This window comes from Eucalyptus grandis, chromosome 10 (assembly GCF_016545825.1).
Source record: "Eucalyptus grandis isolate ANBG69807.140 chromosome 10, ASM1654582v1, whole genome shotgun sequence".
Classification (NCBI taxonomy): domain Eukaryota; kingdom Viridiplantae; phylum Streptophyta; class Magnoliopsida; order Myrtales; family Myrtaceae; genus Eucalyptus; species Eucalyptus grandis.
In genome coordinates, this window is record NC_052621.1 from 2,849,001 (window position 1) to 2,874,374 (window position 25,374).

Here is a 25,374-nt window from a genome sequence, read left to right on the forward strand (position 1 = left end):
CATGCTCGTTTAGTCGAGGCACAAAAGAGGCTTTTGAAAGTTGAGAGAAAGCAGGCAATGTTGGATGAAAGGATAGATCATGCAGTCCAGCAGCACGAGATTCTGAATGAACATTTAAAATGTTTAAGGAAGCTACATGTAGCTCACAAGAAACCACTCTCTAGAGCTGAGCGAGACTTCAAGTCCGAGCCTGGTAATCAATATCTTTACAGCTGCTTAAATAGTTAATCCCAAGTCATCAACTATTATATTTGCTGAGATCAAAGAGATAAATTGCTCACTTCTCAGTTTCATTTGATACCAGTATGTCATGGTTACTAGTTGGTTGTCGGCAATTATACCTGTTGAGTTGATTCGAACCCCTTGTTTTTATGAATCACCTTTTTTGCGGTAATGCAGACCATTTTGCAGGAGTGGAGTTGGACACTTTGCATTCATCTATAGATTCTATATCTGCGCGGCTACAAAGGTAAACTCAATCAACAAAGAAAGAGGAGACATCAAAGAAGAAGTCCCTTGTTCAAGACAACCAGATCTCTCAACTAAAATCCTCCCTCGAGAAACTTTCCCTCCTCAACAGCGACAACTTGAAAGAGGTCAATCCCGTCGAAAAAGCTATAAGCAGCAAGGAGAAGCAGTAGTGCGATTTCTCTGCTAGAATCACTCGGGAAGCGTCTTGGCAACGAACGTGACAATTCAAAATCTCAAAGGGAGAGATGCGTTGTCATTTTGCTCTGGAGGTGTCTTCATGATCTATACCTGTCTCTGCTGGCTTTCGATTTGGGTCTACATTTCGTGGAATGATCTTACAGGCTTCTTTTGTGTTGCATATAATTATTCTATAGAATACAAGCGATGTATCAAAGCGAGCTAGACTCAAAAGAACTGTACAAGCGTAGTTAACTGTTGATTAAATCTTTCACAAGACGTGAAATTCATATCTTAGTGAGTGACCCACTTATCTTTTGAGTAATTTGATTTTTTTTCTGGCAGTACTAATCTTGACTATACTACCAATGGAGCGCAAATGATCATGGTTATAAAATTGTGTGAAGTTTTAAAATTGCGCAATGACCAATGTTTTGGAATTAGTGGAATGGAATGGGTTGGAGAGTCGTTGCTTGTTCCGTGTACTCAACGAGCAAAGTTTTAAAATTGTGCTCGTGTATCTGTCTTCCCATCTCTCCCCGTCTGCTTCGGAAGTGCCCTGCAAGTTTCTTCTTGGTGGTTGCGCTGGTTCGTCCATTGACCGAGGAACCATCTCAACCTTAACGAGCAAGATGAGCAATGGAATTAACTGTCTCCTGCAAATTATAGGCTTCTAGATTGTGTACTGTTCAAAGCGGCCATGCGTGGAGTTATTTTCCATAACCTAGATAGGTAGGGTTCTGGCGTTTGTATCCTTCGCACTTTTCAAGACTTCATATTAAATAAAGTTCGTCTCGCTTCCGATGGCGGAGCATGGTTTTGCCTAACCACGTAACTACACTAGGATTTGGCAACATATATTTATTTTTAGGAGTCGAAAACCATGGATTAGAAACCGTTATGCGTGACAACTTTGCATCCACCCGCAGTTGGAAAAATTTTGGTGTCAAATGGTGGTTCTTGTCGTGTGTAAAGCTGACAAACCAGAGGTTCCAAAACTAATTTCCGCTTACACGAGAAAACATAGAAGGAGCTAACCAGTGAAAGCAGCATTGAGCGTAAGGCATTTCCATGTCTTTTAGCATCGGCTTGTCGTAGCAGTACAATTACATACGACATCTAGTTGTATAAGAGTCTCAACAAACTTTAAGCCTAATGAGCTACGCGGGACTGCTACTGGTGTGTAGGGCAACTAAGGATGCATAGAGACTATCCTTGATGTTGATCAAAATCTCATGCTTTCCCTTATCGACGATGACTCCATTTTCAATTGCCACGACCACATCCACATTCTTGATTGTGGACAACCTATGAGCCACCACAAGTGTAGTTCGGTTCACCTGACACAGTCCAACACTTGAACCACCTTCTCAGATTCCATATTCAGCACACTCATAGCCTCGTCAAGCGGAAACATTTTAGTACTTTAAACTAAAGGGCGAGCAATAGCCACTCGTTGCTTTTGACCACTCAACAACAGACCCCTACCATATCAGCATATCCCCGGACATTAATTTCGTACAGAAAAAATAAGATAAGCCCATTTGAAAGCAAATATAAGTCAAGTACACGGAATAAGTAACGGCTGTCTTACCTGTTGCAGTCCACTAATGAACTTGTGGGCGTTTGCTAATTCTGATGCGGCGAGTATTTCTTGCTCGGTTGCATCTCCATCCTTTCCATAAGCTGTGTTGGCACAAATTGTCTGGTTGAATAAGACCGGTTCTTGGCTGACCAGACCCATTTACTGCCTCAAGCACTTGAGTTGCAGCTACTGAATATCCTCTCCGTCGAGTGTAATGTGATCGGAATCAGGATCACAAAAGCATTGCAGCGGCACTATCACTGTCGATTTTCCACTCCCACTTTCTCTGACCAAAGTAACAGTCTGAGCAGAACAATCGCGTAATTGTCAAACTTCTGTTCCTCATGTTCAAGTGATCCAAACACTAGTGTTGTTCTCGTCATTCAATGCTCAGTTGAGGAAGTCATATTTAAAGTTAGGCATCAGATAAGGTCCGAAGTTTTACCTTTCCAGAGCGAATGGCCAAGCTGAGATTTGAACTTCTGGCCTAGAGGGATATTTGAAGCTGACATGGCGAAGTTCAATCACTCCCTTCACATTGTCTAATTTTGTCCCCGACTCATCACTTGTGTCTATCTTGGATTTGCGGTCTATTATTGCTAAAATGGAAGCAGTAACCCCTTTGGCTTTGGTGGAATCGGCAGTGAAGGAACTTGATTGTGAAATTGCACTGGCTGCCACGGTCAGAGCAAAAAAAGAAAAAAAACCTGCCAAGAAAAATCTCAGAGCCGTTAACAGAAACCAGTTTCAACAGCAATCCTCCAGCCAAATAAGGAAAAGGCAATCATAATTCCGAGAAATTCCCAAGAAAACACTATGTGGCATTTAAAGAAAATCCGTCGTACGGTGAAGACATCTGAAAATATTGTTGTGCTGTCCTTAATGAGTAGAGCTCCGGCATAGAAACTTGTTGCATACACACAACAGCAGGAAGATGGACATGCCAAACCCAATTCCGCTGATCAGTCCTTGTCAAAATCTGTCCTCATGGGGCCTTCACATTTCTTCTTGTAAAGCTGCATCATCTTCTCTTCACCACAGAAAGAAGCAACGGTCCTTATACTTCCAACCGCATCAATAGCTACTTGGGTTGCTTCCTCGTATCATCTGCAAACACATAGATTAATACGTCAAGATAATTGAGATTATTTGCAAGATAACAGAAACCATGGCGGAGCCTTTTTATGCCATTGAAGATTACATGGAATGTGAATCAGAAATTTCGAAGATGGCCTCTCTGTTTTCAATTCTTTGAACCTAGGACTCAAAATTATTAATTGGTAATATATAAGGACCTCTCAAGCTATTTTATTTAGTGAGCAGTAAAAGAAAAGAAAACTGTAAAAATGCTTACCTTTGCATCTGCACCGAATCTGTCATGGACTTCGCTTGAGCATATCCATTGACACCAACTAGAGGGATTAAGACAAGGATGATCAGTGCTAGTTGCCAGCTTGCAGCAAAAGCAATGATCAAACCAGCAACTGCTGATGCAATGTTCTGAACAATCTGAACTAATGCATCTCCGACTGGGGCTCGCACTAATGCGGCACCTGCTGAGAGCCTTGCCCCAGTGGCACACTGCTTGAATGATCAGGTTCATCAAACTAGCCAACCTCCATGTGGACCAACTTTTCGAAACATTAGTCTGATTCTCTCAAATAACTTTCAACCAGCCATGGAGAATAAGTATGTGTTAAAAAAGTGATCCATTTTTAGAAAATTCTAGACTACACTAGACTACACAAGAAAGAAAAATGGCGGCAACAATGTGTTCAAGACAAAGTTGAAGATTCTAGTACATGTGCATGCAAGAAAAGGCAAGAAAACTCTCCAATAATGAAGAACTTTCTGGTACATGGGCAGCAGAACACATGGACAGCAAAAAGGCCAAAGAAAAGTCAACAAAAGCTGCTGAAGAATAGAAAAATGCAGAAAAATGGAGAAGACACTAGAAGATGCGGAAGAAGCCGCACAAGGAGGAGATAAAAAGCAAACTTGTAATATTATATTATTTTTTTGTACTCAATGTCGGTGAAGGAATGGCGTTGACACGAGAAAATATTAGGTACTCTAACAGTGCCACGCAATCCGTGCTCTGAACCATTCAGAGCGTGACACTTGGACAAGTGTCAGTCCACGTCGGCTCCCTCGGCTCTCTCACGTCGTTCTAATTTAAACCAGAGAAGGTTTTGCGTCCCCCATCTCTCTCTTCATTAAATGCTTTATCGTTCTCTGCACGCTTCTTCTCCCGCTCGCACGAAGAGCGCCCCTTTCCCTCTCTCTTTCAAAAATTTCTCTCTGTTTTGCATATTTTTCTCCATCAAAGCCGCATGACGCCCATCCTCTCTCTTTTCAAAATCTCTCCCTCCCAAAAGCCCGCTGTTGGGATTAACGGATCCCCAAAAAGCGGATTCGACACTAAATCGAACCCCTAAAACGAATGCGGAAGACGAAGCCCGGGAAAATCACGTATCACCGATCCTAAAGCACACCACGGATTCGAGCGTACCTTGTTAGCCACAGATTAAACACCAATGCTGAAGTGAGGAAGAGAAATAGGCCATGTTCGATCCGATGACGACAATTCGCTTGGAAGGGGAGAAGAAAATTGCCTTGTGCTTACTGTTTCTTCTTATTTGAGAGAGAGAGAGAGAGAGAGAGAGAGAGAGAGCGTTGAAAAGAGAGGGAGACGTACGTACGTCAATGCCAAGAGGTGCGTTCTCCCTCTCTCTCCTCCCTTATATATGTCCCTCCAAAAACAATTAATCGTGCCCCTTCATCCATGGGCCCTACTCTTGTGGGCCGGGCTTTTAGGCCCAACATGGGCGGACGGGCCTTAAGCCCAACATTAAAAACCATCATCTCCCACTCGCACATGGTGGGCTGAACAGAATTCTCTTTACCTCTCTTCAACATTCATACTGGTGAATAATCCGTGCGACCAGCATACTTTGAGAGCTCGTTACCATACATCTGTTAGGAATATATAGCAGCTCATAATGGGCATCACACTCCGAGTAGATTTAGTATGCAGTACCCTAGATCGATTGATCACATTTATATCTCTCTTAATCTCTTTTAAACAATGATATATATATATATATATATATATATATATATTGTATTCACAATTATGATTATCACAAAGACAGTCATAATTAGTTAACCGGTGAATACAAAAACTACAATGTGATTCTCCAAATTCAATATTCCTCTTCCCTTCAAACTCTCAATTTCAGTTCAGCTTGCTTTTCTAGAAATGCCCCATTAGATCGAATCAACACATGACTATTGGTAACATCCTAAGATAGCAAACACTAAATAGAAATCTTGATAATAAGTAAGAGTCATGAGGGGACTAAAAATTGAGGAACTCTTTTCCTCAAGAGTCTCACACGACATAAAAGTTGAGATCAAACTTTTGCCACTCTTATTAGTCGTTTCATGCATACGTAGTATGAAATACGTATTACAGTATTAACTCATTTCCCATGGAGCGTATGTCTATACCTTTCAATACTGTACAGATGATAGTTCAAACAGACCCAATGTCTAACTTGAGTTCACTTATCTACTCATTCACAAAATTCATTAGAACTCACATCTGGCATTATAGACAGATAAAGTAAAATATGTGGGTATTTTACTTTCGGACATAGTAAGTATTATGTCCTCATCTTAACACCTAGTTAAGGCGACATGTGTATTTTAAGCTTGAGCTCTCAATTATCACCTAGATAATAAGCTTAAAAACAGTCTCATCTCTATTTATCACACAATAAATAGAGGCGATTACCCGTGTGAGTGGGCTAATCTTATATCTGTCCGACATACTTTCTCAACTTAAAATAATGCACTAAGCATTAAGACACATAAAGATCAAACAAAGATACATAGGCATTAATGATGAAAAACACAAATTCATCAAATGTGAACGCTTAGGGAAATTACAATCCAAGTACACATCGACTCTACACAATCCTAGAGATTTTACATGGCCACAAAACAAATCTCTAGGTATTGGCTTTGTCATAGGATCTACTACCATTCTATGCGTAGATATGTACTGGAAGTTCGCATCATTTCGTGCAACCATATTTTTGACAAAATTATACTTTGTATCTATATGTTTGGTCTTGCCATGATATTTGGGATCTTTGGTGTACGCTTTTGCTACTTGGCTATCACAGTTAACCAACAATGAATCTGCAGCACTTCAAATAACACCTAAATGATCCAATAATCTTTTAAGCCAAACATCTTCTTTTATTGATGCTGATAATGCCACAAACTCAGTTTCCATCGCAGACAATGCTATACACTTTTGTTTCTTACTGCTCCAACATATGGTGCCATTATTCGGTAAGAAAACAAAACCAGAGGTAGATTTTATTTCATCTAAATCTCATCTCCAATCAGCATCAAAATAGCCTTTGAGTTGCATATCCTTTCCATAATAACTCAACGTATAATCAGCAGTCCCCTTTAGATACCCTAGTATTCATTTAACGGCTTTCTAACGTGCTTGACCTGGATTGCATTGGTATCTGCTCACCATTCCAACTACATAACATATGTCAGGTCTTGTACACATCATAGCATACATCAAGCTCCCAACAGCATTAGCATAAGGAACATATTTCGTTTGTTCCTTCTCTTGTGGAGTCATTGGACACAGTCTATGGCTCAATCCTTCACCTTTTGCAATAGGAGTGTCTATGAGTTTACAATCCCATATCCTTCAATTCAAAGTTGGAAGACAACCAACTCTTGACAGCATTGACAAGTTTCATATTGCTTCCGGCAATTAGTATATCATCAACATATAATGATATGATCACAAATTGATCTTTGGATCTTTTGATATATATACACAATGATCCTCATCAATCATTGTAAAATCATATGCCATTATGGCATTATGAAAACGTATATACCATTGTCTTGATGACTGCTTAAGGCCATATATCGACCTCAAAAGTCGACATACCTTTTCTTCTTGGCCTTTCACTATGAAACCAGCAGGTTGTTCCATATATGTTCCTTCCTCTAATTCTCTATTGAGGAGAGCAGTCTTACATCCATTTGATGTAACTCAAGATCCATACTAAACACTATTGCCAGAATTATGCGAATCGAGGTAAATCTCACTACAGGAGAAAATGTTTCTTCATAATCAATTCATTCCTATTGATTATACCCCTTTGCCACAAGGCGAGCCTTATGCCTTTCTATCGAGCCATCAGCCTTTTGCTTTATTTTGAAAACCCACTTGTTCCCAATAGCTTTGCGTCCTATTGGAAGATCAACCAGTTCCCAGACTTGGTTTGACTTCATTGACTCAATCTCCTCTTTCATTGCATAAATCCATTTTTCCTTACTAGTGCAATTTAGAGCCTCATTAATATTTCTTGGCTCATCCTCATCTTGCGGAGCAATCATAAAAGTTTCCCCTTCAATGTCAAAACGTCAACGGAAAATACTTTGGCGACTTGTTCGCCGTATGAGAGATTGTACACTTAGCACATCATTCCTAATTATGCTCCCACTAGGATTAGATAATGATGACGTCGTCTCATCATGTGGTTGCAATTGGGAATGAGTTGAATTCAATTCATCACTTCTCATATTACTCCCACTTGGACGAACTCCACTAATATTATTATATTGATCCAAGATTACCAATAGGGACTAATCTTCCCATATTTCGCCCTTCTTAGGAAATTCATCCTCTAAGAATGTGACATCTCGTGATTCAAATTCAGTTATACTCCCACTTTCCTGCTCACCTATGAATACATACCATTTCGAGTGTTCGGAGTATCTCATTAAAATACTCTTATTTCCTTTGGAACCCAATTTCCCAAAATTGTTAGAGGACTCATGAATATAGGCAACACAACCCCATGGCTTAAGAAAACTTAAGTCAGGTTTTCTACCTGTCCATAACTCATATGGAATGGAAGTAACTGATTTGGAAGGCAACCATTTTAGTATATGGGTAGCAGTTAACAACGCATCACTCCAAAAAAGTAATAGGTAAGTTAGCATGCGCCATCATGGACCTAACCATTTCCAGTAGAGTTCTGTTTCTTCTCTCTACAACACCATTTTGTTGATGAGTATATGGAATAGACAACTGTCTTTCTATTCCTTTTTCATCACATAATTTTTTGAACTCATCAAATAAATATTCTCGACCTCGATCGAATCTCAATGCTTTTATTTTCTTGTCTAATTGATTTTCTACCAAGTTCACAAATCTTTTGAAACAACATATTGCTTCAGATTTATGATAAATCAAATAGACATATCCGAATCGAGTATTATCATCTATAAAAGTGATGAAATAAACAGCCCCATGCATTCTTCTCACAGTCATTGAACCACAGACGTCAGAATGGATTAAATGCAGAGGAAATTCAGCTCTTTTACCTTTTCCAAATGGTTTCCTTGTCGTTTTCCCTACTAAGCAATGCTCACATATGGGCAAATCGACATTTTCAATGTTGCCCAACAAGCCTTCTTTGGCTAGTCTATTCATACGATGTTGGCCAATATGGTCAAGTCTAGCATGCCACATAATCACATTATTATCATATAAAGTAGAAGACGTGAAACAAGGGAATAACAAATATTAACATCACCACAGTCAACATTTAGTACAATAAAACCATCCAGAAAGTGACCACAATCATAGTAGTTTGTATCCAAATACAAATCTACACCGTTATTACGGAAGTTCACACTAAAACCAACCTTAACCAACATCAAAACAAACACTTAAATTTCGACGAATCTCCGGAGCATATAGAACATCATGTATGAATAAGTTGCGTCCACCACGCATGTTCAATTGGCAGGTGTCAATCCCTTTAACTTCAACTCTGGAGTTGTTTCCCACATAGATCCATTTAGTTCCAGTTGTTATTCGTCGGAATTCCACGAAGGATCCTCTATCCTTCGTTTACATCGTCTGTTGTTCCCGAATCTACAGTCCACAAAGGATTGGATTCAGCTAATAATGCAGAACTTGACACAAAAGCAAAGTTCTCAAATGTTCAAGAGGTGCTCACCTTCTTTTGCTCACGACGTTGCGAGCATAGTGACCTTTCTTGTCACAATTGTAACACCTCACCCTTGACATTTTCTTCACTTGAGGACGTTTTCCTCTCTTGTGTTGGTTAACTCTTGATCTTTTATAATAAGGACTTGATCCTTTGCATTCCCACATATTGAACGAATCAATACGCTTGCGCTTAGAGTTCAAAGCCCTTTCTGAGCTAGAATCAGCATTACAAATATCTATTTTCGGCTCACATGTTGTCAAGCGGTCCTCTACCAGCTCAAAGTGGCGCACAGCATCCTCAAGATCTTCCATAACATGGTCAAGAGCTTCTAGTGCTTCTTGCTTTTCTAGCACATATTGAATCTTCATATTCAATATTTCACAATTGTTGCCGTTCATATCAGCAATTACGTTCTTAGTTGCTGAAACCATCAATCTGAACACATCAAACATATATGCACGAATAATTAATGCCCATCATTTATGCATCCACTTTGCACAGACCAATCATATCAATGAATAATTTCAAGTAAGGTTTCAGAATCAAAAGGTCACTACGTTTCCAATCATTCTCCAAAAATCCTAACTTAAAACTATTATTAATATAATTGTCTTATGCAAAATAAATTCTATGAAGTTACAAAAACTTCTATGAACTACCCACAGCTAACTACCCACAGCAATCAGCAATAACAGAAAGCAACAGATAATGGACACCCAATAAAATAATAATGCTTTCAACTAATACAACAATCCATTACACTAAGTAATATTTCCAAAAAGAAATATCAACATAGAAAGATATATTCAACACTCAAAAACATCTCAAACTAATCTAAGAAATAATAGGGAAAGTCCCTTATAATCTATCAGTCAAAGTATCTGAGAAAACTGAAGGCACATTTGCCAACCATGAAAAAACTATTGGAGAGCTTTCATGTCGCCACCAAGGCGCATTTACTCTACGCCATGTGACGCTCAATCGAAGGGTTGAAGTTTTGGCCAACTCAATCCTATAGTACTCTCTTACAAAAGTTTCCACTAGCCTCCTATAATCCGAGACCACGTTGACCTCCCATAGCCGATCTAACACTTGCTTGCCATTCGGGTGGAAGAGTGTTCATCAAAGTCGGCACCTTCTCAAAATCCGGCATAAGATAACCATTCCAGATGATTTCTGTATCATCGATTGACCCGACCACGTGTGATACTAAATCACCGTCATCAGCTAACTCTTTCATCAGCCTTTTCAGTTTAGATCTTCCTTCGTCCGTTCTCGGGATTGCAGGTATCCGTGCATAATGCATCATAGTTCCGCAACAAATGCGAGAACCAATAAATGGATCACTTATAATCCACAATAAACAAAATGGAAAGTACATAATTTTCCATGATTCGGGCACCAAATGCAGAATAAAAAAATGGATTACCTCTAACCCACACGAGACATAATTGAAAAAGAAACAAATTCTTTTTTTTTTTTTTTTTTTTTTTCGGTCAACGGTCAACGGTCGCCGGTCAACGGTCAACGGTCAGGTCGTCGGTCATCGGACCGGTCGGGCCGGGTCGGACGAACCACCGCACGTGCCGCGTACGTGCGCGGGATGACGTCGGCCCGGCACGGGCTACGTGCGTGCCCAGCGTCCCGTCTCTGCGGCCGGAGTCGGGTCGGGTCGCCGTCGGGTCATCGGCCGGTGATCGCCCGGCCAACCATCGTCGGCGCTGGCGTCATCGATGACATCATCCCAACGGTTACCGACCGTTGGGTGATGTCATGCGACGTCAACACGCATCGTCCGCCGACCGGCGCGTGCCGGTTCACCGACCGACGCGTGGCGTGCGCACATGCCCGATGGCGTTCGGCGCTGGCGATGCCGCCGGGCGCGCCGCGCCCACGCGCGCCGCCGGCCGCGCGTGTGGGCGCGTGCGGCGTCGCCCGGCGGCGCACGACCTATCGACGGACTCGCCTCAACGAGCCCTTTCACCCTATGCTTTCAGAAATCGATTTCAAGTGACAGAAACTCGAAAAAATGGACGAACAGCGCTCGGGTGTCGGGATTTCTCGCCCCGATCCGTACAGCCGAAAATTTTCGCTAAAATTCAATCAAAAAAACATGAAATGGTCGGGAAAACATGAACTCGGGCTCTGATACCAATGTTGGGATTAACGAATCCCCGAAAAGCGGATTCGACACTAAATCGAACCCCTAAAAGTAATGCGGAAGACGAAGCCCGGGAAAATCACGTATCACCGATCCTAAAACACACCACGGATTCGAGCGTACCTTGTTAGCCACAGATTAAACACCAATGCTGAAGTGAGGAAGAGAAATTGGCCCTGTTCGATCCGATGACGATAATTCGCTTGGAATGGGAGAAGAAAGTTGCCTTGTGCTTACTGTTTCTTCTTATTTGAGAGAGAGAGAGAGAGAGAGTGTTGAAAAGAGAGGGAGACATACGTACGTCAATGCCAAGAGGTGTGTTCTCCCTCTCTCTCCTCCCTTATATATGTCCCTCCAAAAACAATTAATCATGCCCCTTCGTCCATGGACCCTACTCTTGTGGGCCGGGCTTTTAGGCCCAACATGGGCGGACGAGCCTTAAGCCCAACATGGGCGAACGGGCCTTAAGCCCAACATTAAAAACCATCACCTGCCCGTCGCCTCCGAGCTTGGCCACCTTCGCCGTCGCCGCCAGGAGCCACTCGCTCCCTCTCTCTCTCCTAAGAGCCTCGCCAGTCGTAGCTAGGTCTTGAGTTCGTCGCGGTTGCCTTGCGGTCCTAACTCCAGCTGCTCGGTTTCATTTGGAGGAACAGCGGGCACGAACGGCGATGATTTGGTCGTCCTTGGTATGGAAGCGAGCTGCGACGACACCGCGGCCGTTGTTGTGAACGATCTCTTTCGCTCCTAAAAGCCGCGCCGTCGTAGCTGCCGAGTCCCGACCTCGACCTCGACCGCCTCCGCGTCCGGGTCGTGGTCGCCTGGGTCCTAACTCCGGCTCTTCGGTCGAGGTTCGGAGGGTCCGAGGTGGGGAACAGCGAGGGGTTGGTGAGCTTGGAGAGGGACTTGAGAAGCCAGTTCTCGTCCTCCTCGAAGAAGAGCTTCGAGTCGGGGTTCCGCTGCTCGTCGGCCCGGGGGGTTCGGTCCGGGTGGAGGCCGGAGAAGAGGAGGCACGGCTCCTCGGCCGGGGGACATGCAGCCTGCCGGCTTCAAAATCAAAAAATCGGCACACCGCCTTCAAGACAATCGGAAGAGTGTAAGAATCCGGCGGAACGCCTGCCCTTGCCATGAACACGTACACGAGCAACGCCTTTCTCGGGGCGTCTAGCCTCGCGTACGCTCTTATGATGTTCCAGTGGAACGCGACAGGGATTCGAGTCCAACAAGCGGGAGCGGATCACGTGGGCGTGTATCAGGCTCAACCCTCGCTTGTCACCGCATTCGGACAAGAGGGTCACCACCATCTTGGCATGGGCTTGGGTCGAGCTCGGCGAATCGGGCTTTGTCGAGATTGCGCGAGGAGGGAAGTGACGGAAGACGCATTGGCTTCGTGGGTGCCGCCGTGATCAAGAGCGCAAGAGGTCCCGAGCCGTCTTCTTGAGCTGAACTTGGAGAGCCCACGTTGAAGGTGGCGAAACGAGATCATGCGCTACACGATTTCAGCGCGCAGCACTCTTGAGTCGGAATATGCAATGTATTTTATGTCCTTGTACTTTTGTTTTCATCAGCCTAAGTTGTCGATTCCATGTGAAGCATTACGTTTTAAGGGATCATAAAATTAAGAAAGAGAAATGTTTGCCGAGATCAAGATGGACGCATAAGCACAAATGCTGGATAAAAACTCCATGAAGCGTATTGGTTTTCAATGGATCCATGAGCACTCGAATAATCAATGTGTAAGCGCAACGGAGAAACTGAATTCTTAAGAATGAAAGAAAAACAAGAGAGAAAGGTAGGAGAAGAAGAAATGGAAAATTAAAATTGATGAGAAGCAAAATTAAGGCGACACAAATGCGGTCTATGCAGCTATGTGAGAAGTTCTCAAACTTCTGGCCTGGACATCTAAAGTTGAGTGGAAGCAGAACAAGAAAAGGCAAATGGCGCAGCATCCAATTTGAAGAACACATTGCCCAATTCAGATAGCCACTAGAACCGAGGCTTTGAACCGGATGTGAAGCTGATCTTGACCCATTTTCCTCGCTGATCTTCTCTCGTGCTTCTAAAGTGCTTCTGAAGGCTAGCTGCATCTTGCCTGGATGGCTAACGTCTTCATGATGTCAGGACACCCATTGTTGTTCTTGTCGAAGAGCGTTCTGTCAATGGGAACCGAGGAGCTGGAGTTAGGACCGGAGGCGACCACGACCAAGACGCAGAGGCGAATCCCATCGCGTTCCACTGGAACATCATAAGAGCGTACGTGAGGCTAGATGCCTCGAGAAAGGCGCTGCTCGTGTACGCGTTCATGGCGAGGGCGGGCGTTCTGCCAGATTCTTACACTCTTCCAATTGTCTTGAAGGCGGTGTGCCAATCTTTTGATTTTGAAGCCAGTAGGCTGCATGTCCCCGCGGCTGAGGAGCCGTGCCTCCTCTTCTCCAGCCTCCACCTAGACCAGCAACCACCTGGTCCCCCCCGGCTAACGAGCGGCGAGAACCCCGACTCGAAGCTCTTCTTCGAGGAGGACGAGAACCGGCTTCTCAAGTCCCTCTCCAAGCTCACCAACCCTCGATGTTCCCCACCTCGGACCCTCCGAACCTCGACCGAAGAGCTGGAGTTAGGACCGAGGCGACCATGACCAAGACGCGGAGGCGGTCAAAGGTCGAGGTTGGGACTCGGCAGCTACGACTGGTGCGGCTCTCAGGAGCGAAAGAGATCGTTCACAACAGCGGCCGCGGTGTCGTCGCAGCTCGCTTCCATACCAAGGACGACCAAATCATCGCCGTCCGTGCCCGCCGTTCCTCCAAATGAAACCAAGCAGCTGGAGTTAGGACCGCAAGGCAACCGCGATGAACTCAAGACCTAGCTACGACCGGCGGGGCTCTTAGGAGAGAGAGAGGGAGCGAGTGGCTCGGCGGTGACGGCGAAGGCGGCCAAGCTCGGAGGCGACGGGTGGGCTTTTGGGAGGGAGAGATTTTGAAAAAGAGAGAGGACGGGCGTCATGCGGCTTTGATGGAGAAAAATATGCAAAACAGAGAGAAATTTTTGAAAGAGAGAGGGAAAGGGGCGCTCTTCGTGCGAGCGGGAGAAGAAGCGTGCAGAGAACGATAAAGCATTTAATGAAGAGAGAGATGGGGACGCAAAACCTTCTCTGGTTTAAATTAGAACGACGTGAGAGAGCCGAGGGAGCCAACGTGGACTGACACTTGTCCAGGTGTCACGCTCTAAATGGTTCAGAGCACGGATTGCGTGGCACTGTTAGGGTACCTAATATTTTCTCGCGGTGACACACCTATAAATAGGGGTTGGGTTAGAAAAAACACACACTCCTTCCTTCCTTTGTAATAAAAAATTTCATAATAAAAGCTCATTTTTTTAACCCATTCTCCCTTTGCATTGTAGTCTATTTTTATTCACACATAACACTTGCACACACACACGCTTCCGCAAAAACATCCAACAGTGGTATCAGAGCCACGTCTTTGGTTGGTATTGGGCGTTTGTCCTACCTACCCATTCCTAAAACTACCCTTTCCAAATATCCACTAACTAAACCATGGCCAACCCAACCTCATCCTCATTTCCCATTCCCATTTTTTATGGGAACAACTATGATTTTTGGAGCATAAAAATGACTACATTCTTGATGGCCCAAGACTTATGGGACATCGTGGAAAAAGGTTGCGAGGCTCCGCCAGAAGGTGCAAGTGTTTCGAAGGATCAACTACAAAAGGATGCAAGGGCGCTATATTTTATCTAGCAAGCTCTCTCAGAAACCGTATTTTCGAGAATAATTGGAGCAAGGATTGCAAAAGAGGCTTGGGATATACTACGAGAAGAATTTCAAGGATCGGAAAAGGTACGCACTATTCGCCTTCAAACACGAGAAGAGATTTTGAGAATTCTAAAATGAAAAATTATGAGACCGTACAAGAATATTGTGGAAAATTAAAGGAACTCGTTAATCAAATGAGAGCCTATGGAGATGGGATAACTTATCAAAGGGTTGTTGAGAAAATATTGGTGTCACTTACAAAAAAATACAACTCTATAGTTACAACTATAGAAGGAACTAAAGACTTGACGACCCTATCAGTGAGTGAATTAATTGGCTCTCTAGAAGCATATGAGAAAAGACTAATGGCACAAGATGAAGATTCAGTTGAAAGTGCCTTTCAGTCTAAAGTAAATATACGGTCTCATCAAACTAAAAATGGTGGAAGGAGCTCATGGAAAAACAAAAGAGAAGGAGAAATTATAAAAAAAAAAGGAAAATTATCCACCTTGTGGTATTTGCAAGAAAACAAATCATTTGGAGAAGGATTGTTGGTTTAAAAATAAAAAACAATGCCACTTTTGTAAAAGATATGGCCACGTAGAAAAAGATTGTCGCTCAAAAACAAATAATCGAGCAAACTATGTAGAAAAAAAAGAAAGTGAAGAGAATACATTCTACGCAGGGCAAGCGGCAAATGACAATAAAAGTGAAACATGGTACATCGATAGTGGGTGTAGCAATCATATGACGGGGACGAATCTATATTCACTGATATTGATAAGTCGGTGAAATCCCAAGTAAAGTTGGGCAATGGTGCATTAGTAGATGTCAAAGGAAAAGGCATCATCACTGTGGAAACGAATAAAGGCCCAAAATATATACATAACGTATATCTAGTCCCTCGTCTTGCACAAAATCTATTAAGTGTGGGCCAAATGATACAAAGTGGGTATTCTCTATATTTTAATAGAGATGCCTGCATTATCTATGATACGTATAAAAATATCATCGCCTCTGTTAAAATGAAAAATAACAATTTTCCTATTCAATGGAAATATGTCAAAGATATAGCTATGAAAGCTCAACTTGATGATTTATGGCTATGCATCGAAGATTTGGCCACTTCAATTTTGCTGGGCTAAAAATTCTCCATCATAAAAATATGATGAGAGATTTTCTAGCCATCATAGAAATTTCAGATGTTTGTGAAGGCTGTCTGCTTGGAAAACAACAGAGACAGTCCTTCCCATCTGGAGTTGCATGGAAAGCTAAGAAGCCATTGGAACTTGTCCACACGGACGTGTGCGGTCCGATGAGGACACCTACACCTAGTCAAAATAAATATTTCATCCTATTCATTGATAATTATACAAGAATGACGTGGGTATACTTTCTTCGAGAAAGATCTGAGGTTTTCTCTATCTTTAGAAAATTCAAGAACCGCGTCGAGAATCAAAGTGGCCAAAGAATCAAAGTCCTAAGGAGTGACAGAGGCACTGAGAATACAATTTAAAGGAGTTTAATAAATTTTGTGAAGATGAAGGAGTCCATCATCAACTAACTGTTGGCTACGCCCCAGAACAAAATGGAGTAGCTGAAAGAAAAAATAGAACTGTCATAGAGATGGCAAGGTCTATGCTAAAGGAGAAAGGCCTTCCCAACATTTTTTGGGCAGAAGCAGTTTATACTGCAGTATACATGTTAAACAGGTGTCCAACTAAAGCAGTTCAAAATAAAACTCCAATTGAAGCATGGAGTGGACGGAAGCCTTCAGCAAAGCATCTCAAAGTGTTTGGATGCATTTGCTACGTCCACATCCCTGCTCAAAAAAGGAGTAAGCTAGATGAAAAGACAGAAAAAGGAATATTCCTTGGATACAGTGACCAATCAAAAGGCTATCGAATTTACAACCTAAGAACTAAAAAGCTAATGATTAGTCGAGACGTCGAGTTCGACGAGAATGCTGCCTGGAATTGGGAAAGCGAGAAGATCGAGAAGTACATAACCTTGCCAGACATACATGTTCAAGAGGAGACAACGTCACAAGAAGAAGGAGTAGTACCGGATTCCACCACTCATGCACTCATGATATAACTCCACCAAGCTCTCCAAGAGCAACACAAGAAGAATCTACTCCAGAGTCTCCAGTATTAAGGGTAAAAGCCCTTAGAAGAATTTACGACACATGCAATTTTGCTATTTTGGAACCAGAAAACTACGAACAAGCATCCAAAGATGAAGTTTGGATAAAAGCCATGGAGGAAGAGATCAAGATGATCGAGAAAAATGAAACTTGGGAGCTTGTTGATCGACCCGAAGACAAAGAGATCATTGGCATCAAGTGGGTCTACAAGACAAAGCTCAATGCAGATGGATCAATCCAGAAGCATAAAGCAAGGCTTGTGGCAAAAGGATACTTGCAACAACCAGGTATTGATTATATTGAAACTTTTGCTCCCGTCGCTCGCCTTGATACTATTCGAGCACTTATAGCCTTAGCGGCACAAAAAGAATGGAAGATTTATCAACTAGATGTAAAATCAGCGTTTCTAAATGGATACCTTCAAGAAGAAATTTATGTAGCTCAACCAAAAGGCTTTATCCTCAAAGGCCAAGAAGAAAAAGTTCTCAAACTCAAGAAAGCCCTATATGGGTTAAAACAAGCACCACGTGCGTGGTATAGTAGAATCGATGAATACTTCATCAAGCAAGGATTCGGGAGGAGTATGAGTGAGCCAACACTCTACATCAAGACCCAAGGTAAGTCCGACACTCTCATTGTCTCTCTATATGTAGATTATCTCATATATACAAGAAACAATGAGACAATGATCCGAGAATTTAAAGAAGAAATGATGAAGACATTTGAAATGTGGGCTTGATGAACTATTTCCTCGGTATTGAAGTTAATCAAGATAAAGGAATTTTCATCTCACAAAAGAAATATGCAGAAAAGCTCCTTGAAAAATTCAAAATGAGTAATTGCAAAATAGTGGCAACACCACTTGTGATGAATGAAAAACTATTGAAAAAAGATGGAGCTGAAAAAGCAGACGCTTCACTCTACAGAAGCCTAATTGGGAGTTTACTATATCTTACTGCTACACGGCCAGATATTATGTACGCGACAAGTTTACTATCACGGTTTATGCAGAGTCCAAGCCAAATTCATTTTGGAGCAGCCAAGAGAATTCTAAGGTACTTACGAGGAACCACTGATTATGGTATTTGGTATCGACCTAGTGCAACAACTAAGTTGATCGATTATACTGATAGCAATTGGGCAGGATCATTTGATGACAGGAGGAGCACAACTGGTTATGCATTCACATTAGGTTCTGGAATATTTTCATGGATATCTAAAAAACAAGACTCAGTAGCACAATCCACTGCAGAAGCAGAATATGTTGCGGCTGCTACAACTACTAGTCATGCAATATGGCTTCGAAGAATTTTAGAAGACATTGGAGAAACACAAATGGAATCAACGCCAATATTTTGCGACAACAAGTTTGCGATTGCAATATCAAAAAATCCAGTCTTTCATGGAAGAATGAAACATATTGATATAAAATATCACTTCATTCGTGAAGTGCAAAGCAAAGGAGAGATCGAGCTAAAGTATTGTAAGACTGAAGATCAAATTGCAGACATATTCACTAAAGCACTACCAACAGCAAAATTCGAAACATTGAGAAGCATGCTTGGAGTATCACAAAAATGGATCAATGAGGAGTGTTAAAAAAGTGATCCATTGTGTTAAAAAAGTGATCCATTTTTAGAAAATTCTAGACTACACTAGACTACACAAGAAAGAAAAATGGCGGCAACAATGTGTTCAAGACAAAGTTGAAGATTGTAGTACATGTGCATGCAAGAAAAAGGCAAGAAAACTCTCCAATAATGAAGAACTTTCTGGTACGTGGGCAGCAGAACACGTGGACAGCAAAAAGGCAAAGAAAAGTCAACAAAAGCTGCTGAAGAATAGAAAAATGCAGAAAAATGGAGAAGACACTAGAAATGCGGAAGAAGCCGCACAAGGAGGAGATAAAAAGCAAACTTGTAATATTACATTATTTTTTTGTACTCAATGTCGGTGAAGGAATGGCGGTGACACGCCTATAAATAGTGGTTGGGTGTGTGTGTTTTAAGTGGAAGAAAAAACTACACACTCCTTCCTCCCTTTGTAATAAAAACTTTCATAATAAAAGCTCATTTTTTTAACCCATTCTCCCTTTGCATTGTAGTCTATTTTTATTCACACCTAACACTTGCACACACACACGCTTCCGCAAAAACATCCAACAATATGTCAGAGCCGAATATGCCATGAATGATGCGATGCCAAGGACCAGAAACAGCAGTGTGCAAACCTTAGAATCCTTTCTAAGTTCATGCAATGGTTCATAGAATGTCTTGAAAACACTGGATGTAAGTATGCCTAAAATCGGAAATGTCACGCCATTAGCAACTGCAGCAACAGTTCCAAATAGCAAGACCGGAACATCTGGTTTGTTGAGACAAGCAAGACAGCGCAGTGAGACCTTTGGTGCTTTTTCTGAGCTCCTTGGAGAAGCAGGGGATTTTGCTCCAGCCACGGTCCCAAAGGAGACTGAGAGCAAGTGGCTGCTATTTCCCTGACTAATAAATCGTTTCAACAACATCCTTTGACTGGATTGCCGGTTATGTTCATTGATCTCTGACTTGTTTGGGTCATGTGCTATTTCCTATAGGTGATCCCCGACTAATGGATTGTTTGTATGACGTCCTCTGTAGGACTGTGTTATATTTAGTGATCTCTGAACTGTTTGAGGCATCTAGCGCTTGTTCAGATTCCCAGTTCACTCCTGCAAGCTTATTAGTTAAGAATATGCACCACTTCTTTGAGCAGTTCAAAGTGTGAACCTGGACCATTTTAGAGGGCATCAATAGTCACGATATATTTGTACATGCTAGGAATAATAGTTGCTTCGCTAGATTCGCAGTTACATTGATTAATTCAAGTTAGATTGTGACCTACCTTTCTCCACCATTTTTCCACGATGAATAACGGCGACCATATCTGCATTAATAACAGTGCCCATACGGTGGGCAACAATAGGGGTGAGCGGTTCCCGGTTCCGGTTCGGTTCCGTCTGGAACCTGGAACCTACCCTCGGGTACAGGTTCCTCATTTTTTGGAACCTGGAACCTACCCGTCAGAACCAAGAACCTGGAACCTACCCTGTCACAGGTTCCGGGGTCGGTTCCAGGTTCCAACAGGTTCTTTTTTTTTTTTTTTTCATTTTCAGATTTGAACAATAACAAAGAAGGAAAGAGACAAACCAAAGCTTCTATATCAGCTCAAGCCAAGATCATAAAAAGGATGGCAACTTAGCAACTTTTGTTGTGACAAACACAAGAAAATCACTTATGCAAGCAACAAACTTCGACCAAGCATGAGTTCTCTTTGTTATTAGGCTCTGAATTCTGTTTTGGTCTCAGGACTCACTGCCCGGTAAAACAAAATGATCAAATAAAACTCCATAGAAACAATAGTCGGCTGTTGGTGTATTTCCCTAAGCATTAATTTATAAGTTATGATGTACCTTTGATAGATTTGGGTATGATGACTTCTCGTATTGGTGGTGATTGCTCAAAAGTGGAACTGATAGCTGCTATAGCTGAAGATTTGGAAGCCAGTTGCGCTGTTTGGAAAGTTTTTCCTGACAACTGGTGGTGGAGTTGAGACATTTCTTGCATTTGGGCTCTCAAAATTAGCAGCTAGTGCATTGAAAGCAGGAGACCTGCCCCTTGAATGGTTTGCTTTGCCTCATTATCAACTGCAAGAGTATTCACCATGCGCAATACTTTTGTACTTGTGGCAGAAAAATCACCATGACCCAGCTGCAGAAAAGGCAGACAAGTTTTTAGTCAAGTGAAGCAATAAACAAACATAAAAAAGAAAGAAGCAAAAATGAGTCCCAAAGTGAGAATTACTGTGTATTAGTTACGTGAAGGCTTTCATCGAGTCAAACCAAATCTTTAATCAAAAAAGATGAAGCAACACATCTTTAAATTCCTCCAAGGATACAACATTTGCATTGGTGGAAGCATTAGCAATGCCTAAAGGCAAAGCTCCTTTATCAGATCCAGCTGCCTCTCAACAAGTTCCTGGATGAGATTGATCCAGAGAAGCTGCCCAAAGAGGAAGCCAGCCAATCATAAGATTCATACAGAAACAAATAGGTACAGGAATAAATTAAAGAATCTCAGAGAGAAAGAGAGCGAGAGAAAGAGGACCAAACCTGCACTGCATTGAGTGGAACATGGCCAGAGGAAACTGCACATTTATCCCAATGGTTGCAAAAGTAATTGTAAGCTGAAACTAGATGAATTTCTGGATATTTGCATACACAGGTCGTCCCCACCTGACAACCGCATGGTGTCCATGATAGGTTAAATTCAAGGACTTCATCTATAAAAGGAGCTCCATTAAAACTCATTTTGCGTCAACAGGGTTGTTGACAAGATAGAACTCAAAAACACAAAAAGAGAAAAATAGATTGCACAATAAGAACCATATTATTTTGTTCCCTCCTTCCACCCTATAAATTGCTATATGCAATCCCATGCTGCATTTTGCATCCGCGTATTTAAATGCATACTGCCAAAGATAAAAAGGACTGAAACAAAAAAGAAAGAAACACAGAATATAAAGACCAAAAAAGAGCAATCTTACATCTCAGCTCGTGCAGATCAGCACATATCTACGTCTCATAGGTCATATATTTATTCAATTATAAGAGATTAAGGAATCTCCAAAAGATCAGTATATGGTAGAATGTTAGTTGGTAGAATAAGGATAACGTCATTTCCGTATTTGACAGAAGATCTAGGAACTATTATGCTCCTCATGAATATCACTTTGTTTCAGTGAGATGCAAGATCATAAGTTAATCATGGTGGCAAGTACTAACCTTCACAACAGAGGCAAAATTATCATCCAAAATAATGATATCAGAGCTCTCCTTAGCAACTTCTGTCCCTTGAATACCCATTGCAAGGCCAATATGTGCCTAAACACCATAAAAAGTTTTCGTCTCAACAGCAATATCAGAGAGTAAATATATCCAATCTGTTAATATTATACCATGAGCAGGAAATGCAAAATATGCGTAATGTACCAATTATAATATACCATAAGACATCAGGACCACATTAAGGTGTACAAACCAATTTGATAACATTTATTGCACCCAAGTTACTTTGACTGTCTACCAGTCAACTAGAGAATTTAGGAGCCTATGGACAAATGAGCAACATAATGCGAATGTGGCCAATAATGCCAATCCATTGAGCTGGGCTGTAATGCAAATGTGCTGCCAGCATAACCACATCATAAATAGATCCGAACCTTCCCATGAAGATAAAAGATAAACAATGAAATATCGGAACCTCATTTAAAGCAGGAGCATCATTTGTGCCATCTCTAGTAACAGCAACTACATGTCCTTGTTTCTTCAGAGCTTGCACAAGCAGAAGCTTGTCATTTGGTGAGGATCGTCCCATCACCTAAACATGCAAGGCGGGTAAAACAATGGAACTAATCAGCCAAAACATACAAATATTCCATAAGAAGCCTGCTCTACTTCCGTGTTTGAGAAGCTATTCACCCCATTACACTCATTCATATCAAAAGCACTCCCCACATCCATATATTCAAGAAGGCCGTTTGGAACGGACTTGTTTAAGTTCGGTGCCTTACGTAGCTTGTATGCAATGGAGAAATGTGACAACGGTGTATGTACAGAAGCAGATTGGGCGAGCAACGTGAAGGGCGGTTGGGTGAGCCGCGAGCATCGTCGGCTAGCGAGCAACGTCAAGGGCTAGCTGGGCGAGCGGCGAGCGTGATCGGCTAGCGAGCAGCGTCAAGGGCCGGCTGGGTGAGCGACGAGCGTCGTTGATCGGTGAGTGTCAAGGGCCAAGGGCCGACAGGCCAGCGGTGTTGGGGGCGGCTGGCCGAGCGGCGTCGGGGTGAGCAGCGTTGAGGGTGCGTGAGTGGTGAGCGGCCTCCACCGAGGGGACGAGCAGCATCCACTGTCGGCATCAACGGCGAGCAGCTGAGCAGCGAGGCAAGCAAGGGGTGACTGGCGTCCAGTGGCGTCCGGCGGAGGCGTCGAGGGTTAGGGTGTCCGGCAGCGGCGTCGAGGGCAAGCGGCATCGGCGACGAGCAGAGGCAAAAATCGCGAGAGACTCAGTCTCGGGAACTGTGAGCGTGAAAATGCGAAGGGTAATTGATTTGGGGATTTTCTATCTAGGGCTTCTTTTGGAGCCGGTTCCGGTTCCGGTTCCCTTCGATGGGAACCGGAACCGCCGGTTCCCAGGAAAAAGGAACCGGGAACCGCGCTCACCCCTAGGCAACAATGATAGTTGTGCGGTTGCCCATCATCCTATCCAGGGCCTCTTGGACTATTCTCTTGGATTCCATGTCGAGTGCACTTATGGCTTCATCCAGGAGCAAAATATGAGGATCTTTAAGAATCACTCTTGCTATGGCTACTCTTTGCCTCTTTCCACCAGATAACTAAGTCTCATGTGTAGAAAATTATTCACATAAACAACAAATCAATCAAAAATCAGATCTATATATGACTGATCTATTGGAATTTCTAAACAATATGAAATTGCATGAGTATGTCATAATTTAACATGAGATCTCATAATTAGTGACATCCAGTCGTCTTTAAACTAAAATTTGTTTAAAGATATTATTTTTGTCACGCCCTGATCCTCGAGCGCGTGCCCATTCCTCTATGGTCAATAAAATTTGCGACTTCCTAAGACGAGTCGACAACCCTTGTCGGTTTATTGCACACACGGAAGCGAAAATAAATCCCCTAACAGTAACCATCTCGAGATAGAAAAGTAGGATATCAATTCACAAAAGCACACTTTTATAAACAACGAGATTCAGGCACAAAACGAGTTTAGTCGAAAGCCTACAAAAAGGTCGACTTTCAAAAGAGGTTATGTGACATCCCAGATTTTCAGTCCTATTTTCTACTGAATAAATCAGGCATTTCATTGACGCGCCTATAGGACTGTTCTCAAAGCTGATCACTCTTGAGATAACTAGACTATCTAGGGAAGCCATTAAGGAATTTTAATGCAATAGACTTGAGAATTCGACCAATGATCGGTTACTCAATTGTGCTCATCTACCGAGATCATTACGGCACGGATATAAATCGATTAGAGATCAGAGATAGATTTTTTCGACTGAGATATGTGGCTAATCGTGGATGACACCACTAAATTGGAAAATTCTCGTCAACCAACTCTAGACTGATTCTTCTGTCATTTTGATACCCTGTATCCGTATTTGAATCCTTGAGATTTCTATGACAAACTAGAGTCACCAACATGTCGAGTGGGTTCATTATGGCTCGAAAAAAATCGACCACGAGTCATTTGCACTAAAAATCTTTGAAAATAACTCCGTAGCCTAGGTCACGCTAAAAACGCCGAGTGGAAATTAACCGTGAATTCAAGTCCAATTTTAGAAATTGAAGATCTTGTCATGTCACAATAAATTCTAAGAATATCGACTCAGTCTCAAAAGATTTTTTCTGAAACCCGAGACTTTTTTAGGGAAAGTCGGCATATAACCGTTTTTGTTCAGAAAAAACCAATGATCGTTTTTGATCACGTAATGGGGATACAAGATGAATCAATTGGTGAGAAAAATACTAATTTGAGTATTGACTCGATAACAGAATTTATCGAGGCCAAATTGAGTTGATTTGAGAACTGGTAAATGTCCAATTGAGAGGAATTTGTTTCAAATTCGTATGCCCCCTTGGCCTAACTTAAATTAGATCGATTCAATGTTGTAAAGGTTGGTGGTTGAATGGCAGCCATAGGATCTTGGCTTGGTGGACAAGCTCAAAGGGGACAAAACTTTGGAAAAAAATGGCCATGGTGGCCCTCTCCATCCCCTGCTTCCTCTCCAAGGCTGCTAACCAATTTTGCTTCCTCATTTCCTCTCCATTTCGGCGTCCAGCACAAGCCAGAGGAAGAGCAGCAACTGCCGGACAGCAAGCCCTCCACACCGCACGCCGCCGTTACCGTTCATGCGTGCCACCGCCCGCACCAT

At 42.4% G+C, this 25,374-nt stretch overlaps 1 protein-coding gene and 1 pseudogene across 2 annotated transcripts; both read right to left on the reverse strand.

The window, feature by feature from the left end:
• Positions 1-1,608: 1,608 nt before the first annotated feature.
• On the reverse strand, positions 1,609-25,374 carry LOC104421088 (annotated as a pseudogene).
• On the reverse strand, positions 20,553-23,090 carry LOC104421087 (calcium-transporting ATPase 5, plasma membrane-type-like). Of its 2 annotated transcripts, none has more exons than XR_001981984.2 (6): positions 22,674-23,088; positions 22,196-22,294; positions 21,524-21,693; positions 21,216-21,413; positions 20,825-21,122; positions 20,553-20,726 (listed from the first exon to the last, which is right to left on the reverse strand). XR_001981984.2 is itself a non-coding variant. In XM_039303508.1 (6 exons), the coding sequence occupies exons 1-4, from the start codon at positions 22,785-22,787 to the stop codon at positions 21,342-21,344; spliced, it is 408 nt and encodes a 135-aa protein (XP_039159442.1). In that variant the 5' UTR covers positions 22,788-23,090; the 3' UTR covers positions 20,553-20,726; positions 20,825-21,122; positions 21,216-21,341. The 2 variants fall into 2 exon arrangements, 1 of the variants encoding a protein (XP_039159442.1); XM_039303508.1 differs by having other exon boundaries at positions 21,524-21,646; positions 22,674-23,090.